We start from the raw sequence: 12,164 nt of genomic DNA on the forward strand, positions 1-12,164 counted from the left end.
GAGAGAGATAAAAACTGCACTATAAGAAATGTGCATAAAAATTACAGTTAATAACTGTAAAATGGCAACGGTAAATTACCATTGTTCCCGGGATCTGCTGGAGCCACTCGCCTAGCTTGGGAGTCACCGCACCTAGTGCTCCGATTACCACGGGGACCACCGTTACCTTCACCCTCCACACCCTCTCGAGCTCTTCTCTGAGCCCTTGGTATTTCTCCAGCTTCTCGTGTTCCTTCTTCCTGATATTGCTGTCATTCGGAACCGCTACATCGATCACTACGGCCGTCTTCTTCTGTTTGTCTACCACCACTATGTCCGGTTGGTTAGCCACCACCATTTTGTCCGTCTGTATCTGGAAGTCCCACAGGATCTGAGCTCGGTCATTCTCCACCACCCTTGGGGGCATCTCCCATTTTGACCTCGGGACTTCCAGGTTATACTCGGCACAGATGTTCCTGTACACTATGCCGACCACTTGGTTATGGCGTTCCATGTATGCCTTGCCTGCTAGCATCTTGCACCCTGCTGTTATGTGCTGGATTGTCTCTGGGGCATCTTTACACAGCCTGCACCTGGGGTCTTGCCTGGTGGTAGTGGTGGTAGACAAACAGAAGAAGACGGCCGTAGTGATCGATGTAGCGGTTCCGAATGACAGCAATATCAGGAAGAAGGAACACGAGAAGCTGGAGAAATACCAAGGGCTCAGAGAAGAGCTCGAGAGGATGTGGAGGGTGAAGGTAACGGTGGTCCCCGTGGTAATCGGAGCACTAGGTGCGGTGACTCCCAAGCTAGGCGAGTGGCTCCAGCAGATCCCGGGAACAACATCGGAGATCTCTGTCCAGAAGAGCGCAGTCCTGGGAACAGCTAAGATACTGCGCAGGACCCTCAAGCTCCCAGGCCTCTGGTAGAGGACCCGAGCTTGAAGGATAAACCGCCCGCAGGGGCGTGCTGGGTGTTTTTTTTCACCCCCCCCCCAATTGTTTTGCACATGTCGAGGAGCGTGTCAGGCTACATTTCACTGTGTGTTATACTTGTATAACTATGCATGTGACAAATAAAGAACCTTGAACCTTAAGATAAGATGGGGCCTGATTATTTAAGACCTTGAAGGAGCAGGATTTTGGATTCATGTTCCAGTTGATGCATCAGAGTCAATCTGGGATCCAGTGTGGCGCACATGGACACGTTTAAGGCTTAAAGAACAAACCGATGATTCGATTAGATACTCGGCTCCATCTCTGGAGTCACGGCCACCAAAGCTTTGTTTCTGCTAACACTGTAAACATATACAAATGCACATTAATAGTTGTTACAGCAGAAAGAGAAAAAGAAGCGTCAAAGACAGGAAGGAGATCTGCTCCACTGTGGAGAGAGCTGCACAACTTTGTTCCTGCAGAATTGTCACACAGTCAAACTGATAATTCTTCATTTTTCATTGATAGTTAAACAGACTGGTTCTTATAGCTCTGAACGTGCTTCACAGCACAGCAATTGTGTGTTTCAGGAAGAAACAACGTTACAATAGAGCAGACTCTCCTGACACTGACAGAAAACACCGCGTCTTTACATCAGTGCTGACCACGTCCTTCCAGTTTCATCTACATGAAGTATATATAAATAAAACAGCGCTGACTTCATGTCTTGTTCTAGGACCGGGACACCGACCTATTCTTGATGCTGATATTGAATAAGTGGTTGACTGGTGTGTGTGTGTACCTCTAAAGATGTCTCTATAGATGACAAATACATGACTGTATACATGAAACTGACAGCAAGACGTGGGAAGGACACGGAGAGTGAGAGTTACCCTCTGAGCACTGATGAAGAGTCTGTGGATTATACTGCCAGCCAGGCCCTGGCCTGCTCCTGTCACTACCACCTCTGGTTCCTCCAGCAGGGAGCTCACAAACCTAGAGACAACACACAATGTGGGAAATGTTACAATATTCCCACAAAACAAAACACTTAAATAAGAACATGTAAAACCTGAAGACACCAAAACTATAAATAAGACCACCAACATGAGCGAGAAAGAAACATCATCATCATCATCGTTTATTTGTATAGCACTTTAAGAACACACCAGGCAGACCAAAGTGCTGAACAACACAGATCATAACAACAACCAAATTAAAAATACCATAAAATCATTACATACAATAAAATAAATAAGAAGGTGTCAGTTTCCTACAGTTAAAAGCCAGGGAATAAAAATAGGTTTTCAATCTGGACTGAAAGACCTGCACTGATGACGCTTGTCTAATTTGGAGGGGAAGGTTATTCCAGAGCATCGGAGCCGCAATTGAAAAGGCACGGTCTCCTCTGCATTTCAGCCGCGACTTAGGGACCGACAGCAGCAGCTGCTCAGCTTAGACTTTTACACCTACAGTGTAGGAAGGAGCGCTATCGGCAGCTGTCAGACTCTATAACACAGTTAAACATAGTCTAAGGTGCTTGAAGACGTTTCACCTCTCATCCGAGAAGCTTCTTCAGTTCTAAGGTCAAATGGTGGAGAGTCCCAGATTTAAACCCAGTGGGAGTTTCCCCCCCAAAGAGGGACAAAGGACCCCCTGATGATCCTCTACCTAATCACATGAGCCAAGGTGTGAAACTGGGTGTGGGTCCCAATCAGCCAGGGTTTCAGGTGAGCTCATTGTGAAACCTGGCCCCACCCTATCATGCGAATTCCTGAGATCAGATGGCCCAGGATGTGAGTGGGCGTTAAGGCGTCTGTGGAGGGATCTCAAAACTGGATTATAGATGGCAGACAGTTGGTGTCGTAAACCCCGCCTCTGTTCAAAGATGGTCGCTCACAGTGGACATAGATGCTTCTTTCACTCCTCTTTCAAACCATCTGTCCTCTCTGTCCAAAATGTGAACATTGGCATCCTCGAAAGAGTGTCCTTTATCCTTTAGATGCAGATGGACTGCTGAGTCTTGTCCTGTGGAGGTGGCTCTTCTGTGTTGTGCCATGCGCTTGTGAAGTGGCTGTTTGGTTTCTCCGATGTAGAGGTCTGAGCATTCCTCACTGCACTGTACAGCATACACCACATTGTTACTGTACATGGTTTTTCCTACGTGGAACGTTATAGGCTGAGTCTCGGGGTGTAAAAGGCGTGTTTGGAGTCACAGTGGATACATGGCATACTTAAATGTACTTTGAGAAAGCCAAGAATACTTTTACACAACAAGACTGTCCAATCAAGCAAAAATAACATGGTGGGGTTTAGCTGTGCAGCTGTACAGTGTTATTCAAAGAAAAGGGGCTGTATGGATACTGAGTGCTAGTGAGAAGAACATTTTTATATGTGAAGAAGTGATGATTGTTCTCAGACTTTAGGACAGTATTAAAGCAGGTGTTTAATGCACCTAACGTGTGATCAAACTCAATAATAACAATCTCAGTCTCTGTTTTCGATCACTGATAAACACATCCGATATCAGCAGAGTATAAAAGCTTTGAGCCCAGGTGGGAACAGCCGAAGGAATTACCTAGGTTTAGAAAAAAGTTAGCCATCACTGAGGAAGCACTGGAGTTTATTACTCCAGCTCCCACTACAATCCCACTGCACCACACCCCTGTTTTCATGGTTCAGCCATCAATGGCCATAATAATTATCAGCCAAGTTCTCAGCCATGGTGCACACTGTCCAATCACCTCATGTACAGCACATACTCAACTACAACTAGGGATGGGTATCGTTTAGGTTTTATCCAATACCGGTGCCAAACCGGTACTTTTGAAACGGTGCCGGTGCTCAAACGGTGCTTAAAGAATGGAGAACACAAAATTGGCCCAAAAACCTCTCGTGTTCAGCTGTTTTTTTGTAAAAAGATAACAATGTTAGCCTTTTCTGCAGCTATGTGGCATATACAGTGGGGCAAAAAAGTATTTAGTCAGCCACCGATTGTGCAAGTTCCCCCACTTAAAATGATGACAGAGGTCAGTAATTTGCACCAGAGGTACACTTCAACTGTGAGAGACAGAATGTGAAAAAAAATCCATGATTTCACATGGTAGGATTTGTAAAGAATTTATTCGTAAAGTAGGGTGGAAAATAAGTATTTGGTCACCTCAAACAAGGAAAATCTCTGGCTCTCACAGACCTGTAACGTCTTCTGTAAGAAGCTTTTCTGTCCCCCACTCGTTACCTGTATGAATGGCACCTGTTTGAACTCATCATCTGTATAAAAGACACCTGTCCACAGCCTCAAACAGTCACAGTCCAAACGCCGCCATGGCCAAGACCAAAGAGCTTTCGAAGGACACCAGGAAAAGTATTGTAGACCTGCACCAGACTGGGAAGAGTGAATCTACAATAGGCAAGCAGCTTGGTGTGAAAAAATCAACTGTGGGAGCAATCATCAGAAAATGGAAGACATACAAGACCACTGATAATCTCCCTCCATCTGGGGCTCCACGCAAGATCTCATCCCGTGGGGTCAAAATGATCATGAGAACGGTGAGCAAAGATCCCAGAACCACACGGGGGGACCTGGTGAATGACCTGCAGAGAGCTGGGACCAAAGTAACAAAGGTCACCATCAGTAACACACTACAACGGCAGGGAATCAAATCCCGCAGTGCCAGACGTGTCCCGCTGCTGAAGCCAGTGCATGTCCAGGCCCGTCTGAAGTTTGCCAGAGAGCACATGGATGATACAGCAGAGGATTGGGAGAATGTCATGTGGTCAGATGAAACCAAAGTAGAACTTTTTGCTATAAACTCAACTCGTCGTGTTTGGAGGAAGAAGAATACTGAGTTGCATCCCAAGAACACCATACCTACTGTGAAGCATGGGGGTGGAAACATCATGCTATGGGGCTGTTTTTCTGCCAAGGGGACAGGACGACTGATCCGTGTTAAGGACAGAATGAATGGGGCCATGTATCGTGAGATTTTGAGCCAAAACCTCCTTCCATCAGTGAGAACTTTGAAGATGAAACGAGGTTGGGTCTTCCAACATGACAATGATCCAAAACACACCGCCCGGGCAACAAAGGAGTGGCTCCGTAAGAAGCATTTGAAAGTCCTGGAGTGGCCTAGCCAGTCTCCAGACCTCAACCCCATAGAAAATCTGTGGCGGGAGTTGAAAGTCCGTGTTGCTCGGCGACAGCCCCAAAACATCACTGCTCTCGAGAAGATCTGCATGGAGGAATGGGCCAAAATACCAGCTACTGTGTGTGCAAACCTGGTAAAGACCTATAGTAAACGTTTGACCTCTGTTATTGCCAACAAAGGTTATGTTACAAAGTATTGAGTTGTATTTTTGTTATTGACCAAATACTTATTTTCCACCCTGATTTACGAATAAATCCTTTACAAATCCTACCATGTGGATTCATGGATTTTTTTTTCACATTCTGTCTCTCACAGTTGAAGTGTACCTCTGGTGCAAATTACTGACCTCTGTCATCATTTTAGGTGGGGGAACTTGCACAATCGGTGGCTGACTAAATACTTTTTTGCCCCACTGTATGGTATCACTCTTGGCTGGAAGCAGTGCTTAAACAATGGAAAAACACAAACTTTGTCCAAAAACCTCTCATGTTTAACTGTTTTCCACTTTTTCTTTGGTCATTTTAGCCTTTTTGGCCAGGGTGAAGGGAGCATCTGCCATCAAACAAGAAGACAGCCGCATGTAGCTATGATGATGTTTGCTAGTTCACCTTACATGCATTAATGTAATAACGTGGTTAGCCTACTCACGCAGAGAAGAACGGCTGCTGCTGCATCATCATCCTCATCATTTCTGCTACACTGGCAGGGCTAGGGGCCAGGACTCTCCTCTTCGGGTTCTCGGGGGATGTTGCTAACTCCGGGTCCGATAACTGGCAACCCACCCACAGTAGATGTGCTCGGTGTGAGGTCTCGCAGCAAGCTATCATACGGCGCATTTCTCGGCTTTTAAAAAAAACGCTATGCGTCGTCAGGTGTTTCATCGGATTCGAGGAGTTACCTCCTTTGACAGTATCACAGTATCAGCTTAAAGCACTTGTTGCTGCTGAGTTTGCATCTTTTGCTGTGAAGTACAGCCAGACTTTGACCGCTTCGCCTTGGGCATTTTGAATCTGTAGCTCTGCTCTAAAAGAACGTACGTACCTGGCCCCGCCTACTATCCTCGGAAACGTAAAATGATTGGCTAGAATCTAAAGTGTATCACAGCTCAGGAAAAAAAAAAGCACCGAAATAAAGCACCGAAATGTGCGCTGCTTTTCAGTCTGGTTACTACCGTTTATGTCAGAACCGGTGCCATCATGGCACCGGACACCGGTACCCATCCCTAACTACAACACAAACACAGTTAACAATCAATTAATAATTTATTTAAAAACAAAACTTTTTTGGGTGAATCTAATGATACTTTCTTTTAAACTGAATTATTTGTGGAAAGTCCGGTCGAGTTTTCACTGACCTCTAACTTCTTGTAGTCCTGGTTGGGGGACTGCAGGAGCTTGCTCGCTTGAACTGTAGCTTCCTGAATGGTTTTTTGCACTGATGGAATATCTTCAGCAGACTCTGAAAGAGAAGAAATGACAGTGTTTCCAGAGTGACAAAAAGCTGTGATTAAAAGAAAGACCTGCCACGTTTGTAACCTCAATTACTGTTAACATGAGAAAAAGCCTAAAATCGAGTAAACCTGCAAACTATTATCTTACTAATACAGATCCTTTTGAAATAAACAAAACCTTCACAACATTTTATAATAATCTTTACAGAGATTAAAACATATCCACAAAGTCTTGATGGATTACTATTGGAGTTAATTATAATAATAATAACAATTATTATTATTATTATTATTATTATTATTACACAGTAACAGCAAACAAAGTAAGTCTTCCTCAGACCCACAGATAAGGATGATGATGAAGAGGCTCCGAGACCACGTGATAAGCAACAAAGCCGTCACACCGACTGCTCAGTGTGCAGAAAACATGTGACTGTAATTTTTAGAAAGTATCATCAGTTTTTACCTTATTGGCTCCTCACAGGCACCGAATGGAAACTTCCCAAACTCCACCCCCCCCACCTCGCCACCAAGGAGCGCATCAAAACTGCCAGAAAAAACACAAAAAAACTGAATAATCGTCCAAACAGCAGAGCAGGCAGTCTGTCACCAGAGCCCACCCAGGGCGTCCTCACAGTCAGGGAGTTCAGTAACACAACCAACCTCTGTTTGTGACACACACACACACGTAAAACATATTGAACGCATCACCAATTGTCTACATATATTTCTAAAGGTGATGTTCACATGAAATTCTCACTAGATGTTGGTAACAACCCATCCAATCCACACATGCAGAGAAACAACTTTAAATCAAACAATATAACAAATAAACTCGATGTATTGTGAGTCTTTCTACGTACGATGGTGAAAATTCAAAATCCTGCTCCTCACATACAAGGTCTTAAATAAGGCTTTGCCAACTCCAGGCCTCGAGGGCTGGTGTCCTGCAGGTTTTAGATCTCACCCTGGGTCTATACACCTGAATCAAAGGATTAGTTCATTACCAGGCCTCTGGAGAACTTCAAGACATGTTGAGGAGGTGATTTAGCCGTTTAAATCATCTGTGTTGGATCAAGGACACATCTAAAACCTGCAGGACACCGGCCCTCGAGGCCTGGAGTTCGATGCCTGTGTCTTAAATAATCAGGCCCCATCTTATCTTAATGACCTTGTAGTACCATATCACCCTATTAGAGCACTTCGCTCTCGCTCTGCAGGCCTACTTGTTGTTCCTAGAGTATTTAAAAGTAGAATGGGAGGCAGAGCCTTCAGTTTTCAGGCCCCTCTTCTGTGGAACCAGCTTCCAGTTTGGATTCAGGAGACAGACACTATCTCTACTTTCAAGATTAGGCTTCAAACTTTCCTTTTTGCTAAAGCATATAGTTAGGGCTGGACCAGGTGACCCTGAACCCTCCCTTAGTTATGCTGCAATAGACGTAGGCTGCCGGGGGATTCCCATGATGCACTGGGTGTTTCTTCTTCACTCACTATGTGTTAACAGACCTCTCTGCATTGAATCATACCTGTTATTAACCTCTGTCTCTCTTCCACAGCAGGTCTTTATCCTGTCTTCCTTCTCTCACCCCAACCAATCACAGCAGATGGCCCCGCCCCTCCCTGAGCCTGGTTCTGCTGGAGGTTTCTTCCTGTTAAAAGGGAGTTTTTCCTTCCCACTGTCCCCAAAGTGCTTGCTGATCGGGGGTAAAATGATTGTTGGGTTTTTCTCTGTATCTATTATTGTACGATACTGTGCAATATAAAGCACCTTGAGGCGACTGTTGTGATTTGGTGCTGTATAAATAAAATGGAATTGAACAGGTAAAAATATGGCGACATCAGGAGTTTCAGACGGTGAGAGAATGAATCTCGCTGCAAAAGTAACGATGTTTTAAACCCTGCATGTCAACGTCTCCCTGCACACCAAGCAAACATTAAATAAACTGTTTTATAGTCACTGTCTCGACTTGTTTCTGTAATTTGATGTCATCCATTTTTTTTATTTTTGTCATTTTTATAGGAACAACAGAGCAGCTTTTTCATTTCAGTCGTTTTATTTTGACTCATGATTCTTTTCTTGACGTCGTTTTTTGTTGCTGTGATCTTTTGATGTTAAAGTCTAGTGTTGACCACAGAAAGAGACTTACTGTGATTATACTGTAATCTGTGAAAATCCTCTGTGTGCAGCTGATGGTTAAAAGAAAACATTTCAGTTCATTCAGATCATTTTTATGTTGACAATAGAAAACCATCCTGAATGGTCGGTTTGAATAAGTGCAAATTTATATGGTTTCACACAAGAAGCGTCTCATGATGGGTAAAACCAACAAGCTCTCTCAAGACCTTTGCACACTTAAGACTGATGGCATTGGCTACAGAAGAATTTCTAAGTTACTGAAGGTTCCAGTCAGCACTGTTGGGGCCATAAACCTGGCGTTGCCCCTGCAGGGTTTTTATTTATTTACGATAAACCAGCCACGACCAAGCGCTCCCCACACGATTTCAGACAGACGAGTGAAAAGACTTATCAGAAGAACGACCTGGAACCAGCAGGTACAATCGTTCCACAGGAAACAACAACATGACCTGCATCACACATACGCCTCCTAAAAGCCACTGGCAGGGTTTCTGGATGTCAGCCACTTGCTGACATGTATTTAAAAAAATTTAATAATTTCTTAATAATAATATTACATTTTTTTTATTTGTGTATTAATACCATAACATGTACTGCCTACCTGGAGGCTGCTGTGGCCATGAATACTGCTGCCAGTCTTGGAGCACGTAGGTGAAGCGAATGGCGATGTTGACTGGAGGCAGAGGGAACAGGGAACAACCCTGATGACAACAGGAAGACATCAGCTCATGTTTATGGTAACAAGCTGCAGCATTAATCTCTCTGTACAGGCGTGGATTACACCTCGTCATTGTCGGCTGTTTCTGGGAACATACTGAACACATTTAACCCTCATGTGTGGATGATGACAACATCAATCAGGATTTTTATTCTTCTTTAGGAATGAATATAAGATTTTTGAACTTCATTTTTTAAATGTCCACTTAGGTGGACAACATAGGTTCTCTTTCAAACATTCGTTTCGGTGTCTCACTATGGGGAACGCTCTCTCAGCGTTGTCCTCAGAAGCCTCTATATCATTACTCCAGCCAGTATTGGCTGGCAGTCGTGACGCTTGCGTCAGGGAGGGGCCACCCTCCTCCCTATAAAAGGGTGTGACGCAGCGTCACCCGTCATTCAATTTCCTCTTCTCGCTTCTTAGAAACCTCATCTCTCCTGACTGTGAACGTGAGTGCTAGCTTAACTGTCCACACGAGCAAGCTACACCTTGGTCACCGGGCGCTAGCACGGCTCGCGTTTCGAGTCGCCTGCTCTTCACCACAGAGCCAGGTCGGAGAGTGTGTTAGCTGCCACCACGCATCTAGCACAATAGTTAGCTGACCAAGCTAACTGTCTTTGCTACACACGGTCACCAAGCCAAGTAGCACAAGCGCTAGCCACCACACTAGCCAGGTCATACTAGCTCACCATAGCTACCCGACCGAAAAAAAAAAAAAAAAAGATCAGCGTTAGCCGTCCAGCCATTCCAAGCTAGCTACACCAAGCTTCCTTAATATGGCAGACTGCAAACCGCTGCCCAGAATTTGCCCCTGCGGTTGCAAAATCTCAGGTTCAGATACACATGACGTGTGTGTGATGTGCCTCGGGCTGCAACACGCCCAAGCGGCTATTTCCACACCGGGTATATGCGAACACTGCGCTCGCTTCACCCTAAAAAGCCTTCGCCGAAGGCTAGCCCGCCAGGCTAGCCTTTCGAAGGAGGACCCAATGCTGTCTCCAATCGGCCCACCGATGGAGCACACTGAGTCCGCCACACCAGGCACCAGCTGGGGCGACGACATGGATATCGTCCTCCCGCTGGTGGATGATGCCGAGGTCAGCTGCGAAGCTATGCTTGATTCCCTCGAGGCTAATGACGAGCTACTCAGCGAATCCTCTGAGGGAGCGTCGGAACATCTCGTCTCGGACGAGGATGACGACGTTTTCTTTGCCCCCTCTGGTCGGAATTCTGCGACACAAGGGGCCGATTGTGATAACCCCGGCACACAGTCCCGCGGCATGGAGCTATTTGACGTTGCAAAACGGGCAGCTGAAAAGCTGGCAATCCCATGGCCCGCGGTGACAACGGAGACCTCCACCTCACGATACGAGGGTAAAAGGCTCCCCAAAGCAAAGCGCACTACTAAGCAGGTACTGCCGCTTTTCCCCGAATGCGTGGACGAGGTCACACGCTGCTGGACAAAGCCATTTTCGTCACCCAACCCCGTGCAGGGAGCGGCGGCGTTTGACTGCGCTGGAATGAAAGAGAAGGGCATCTACCAAATTCCCACAGTGGAGAATCTGGTGGCTTCTCATCTCCACCCAAACCAGAAACTTTCCATGTCATCTGGTCCGTCCCTGCCCTCCAAGGCTGAACGCCTGCAGTCCTCCCTGGCTGACAAGGCGTATAAATCGGTTGCCACCACCACGAGGGCATTGAACGCCTCATCGTTCCTGCTAGCCTACTCGGCGGAGCTCCAGGACCAGGCTGCTGCGAACCCGGATGCTAGCGAGTTGTGGGAAGAGCTGGGCGTAGTTACGGATCAGTGTCTCCACCTCACTAGAGCAGCAGTACAAGCGGCGGGCAGAGCCCTCAGCATCATCGTCCTACAGGAGAGGGCAAGATGGCTGAACTTGTCGGGGCTTTCGGACAGAGAAAAACGTGACATTCTGGACGAAAGCATCGACCCCGCTGGGCTTTTCGGGACCGCCGTTGCCACCATGCAAAGACGGTGCGAGGAGAAGAAGAAAGAGGGAGAGGCCCTGCAGCTGTGTCTCCCTAGGAAGACCCAGGCTGCGCCTCCACCCGGTCGCCGCACGTTCGCTCAGGTCACCAGCCATCCAGCCGGCGTGCCGACGTTTAAAATCCCTCGCCGCCCAGCCCCGCAGGTCGCGGCCCAGGGTCCTCTAGGATCGCAGAACCCTAAGACCCACTGGCCCAAGAAACACGTCCCGCCTGCTGCCGCTCAGGGTGCCCCACCACCAGCCAAGCAGTCGGACCGCAAGAAGAAGCGGACTGCCTAACATCCCCCACGGGGAGATCGGAGCCGGACCAGCCCGGGCTCCAAGTTCACTCCAGGGCTCAGTTCCGGAGCCCGTTCGGAGAAGTGTGTTCTGCCTCCACCTTTCAGCGCTTGGGACTCGAGTTGGATCCCACAGAGCGGATTTCAAAAAAGAGACGACGAAACGCTGTTCAGCTGAATCAAGCATGTCTGTCTCACAAAACACACTGTTTATTAAAAACTCACCTGTTGCATCCAGGCATGTTGCCAAGGGCACGGGAAAAATGTGTGAAAAACACAGAAAGTATGTTGAAAAACATAATGCCCCCACACACCCAGACACCACCGGGGTTGATTCCCTCAGTGGTGTCCGGCCCCATAATCGCTGGTCAAGCGCGGGCCGCCCGCGCATGCGCAGTCGGGTCTGGTCCGAAGGACCAGTTTCCGCCACAAGAGGGAGCCAGAGCTCCGTCTACTGTGGAGTGCCTGTCTCTGGGGCCGCTGTCAGCAAGAATAGAGAGATGGCGAGCTCTC

The 12,164-nt window shown here is 46.9% G+C and overlaps 1 protein-coding gene across 9 annotated transcripts in view; it reads right to left on the minus strand.

Moving 5' to 3' along the window:
• Positions 1-687: 687 nt before the first annotated feature.
• Positions 688-12,164, minus strand: part of LOC113027744 (rab3 GTPase-activating protein catalytic subunit-like) — a 54,785-nt gene continuing 43,308 nt past the window's right edge. For all 9 annotated transcript variants that reach the window (XM_080305724.1, XM_080305723.1, XM_080305722.1 and 6 more), the window contains 5 exons: positions 9,251-9,350; positions 6,979-7,059; positions 6,417-6,520; positions 1,808-1,910; positions 688-1,276 (listed from right to left, as the gene is read on the minus strand). In XM_080305724.1, coding sequence (XP_080161850.1) covers positions 7,054-7,059; positions 9,251-9,350 — 106 coding nt within the window. In that variant the 3' untranslated portion in view covers positions 688-1,276; positions 1,808-1,910; positions 6,417-6,520; positions 6,979-7,053. The remainder of the gene's footprint in view (positions 1,277-1,807; positions 1,911-6,416; positions 6,521-6,978; positions 7,060-9,250; positions 9,351-12,164) is intronic.

Source organism: Astatotilapia calliptera, chromosome 8, assembly GCF_964374335.1.
Source record: "Astatotilapia calliptera chromosome 8, fAstCal68.1, whole genome shotgun sequence".
NCBI classification, from domain to species: Eukaryota; Metazoa; Chordata; class Actinopteri; order Cichliformes; family Cichlidae; genus Astatotilapia; species Astatotilapia calliptera.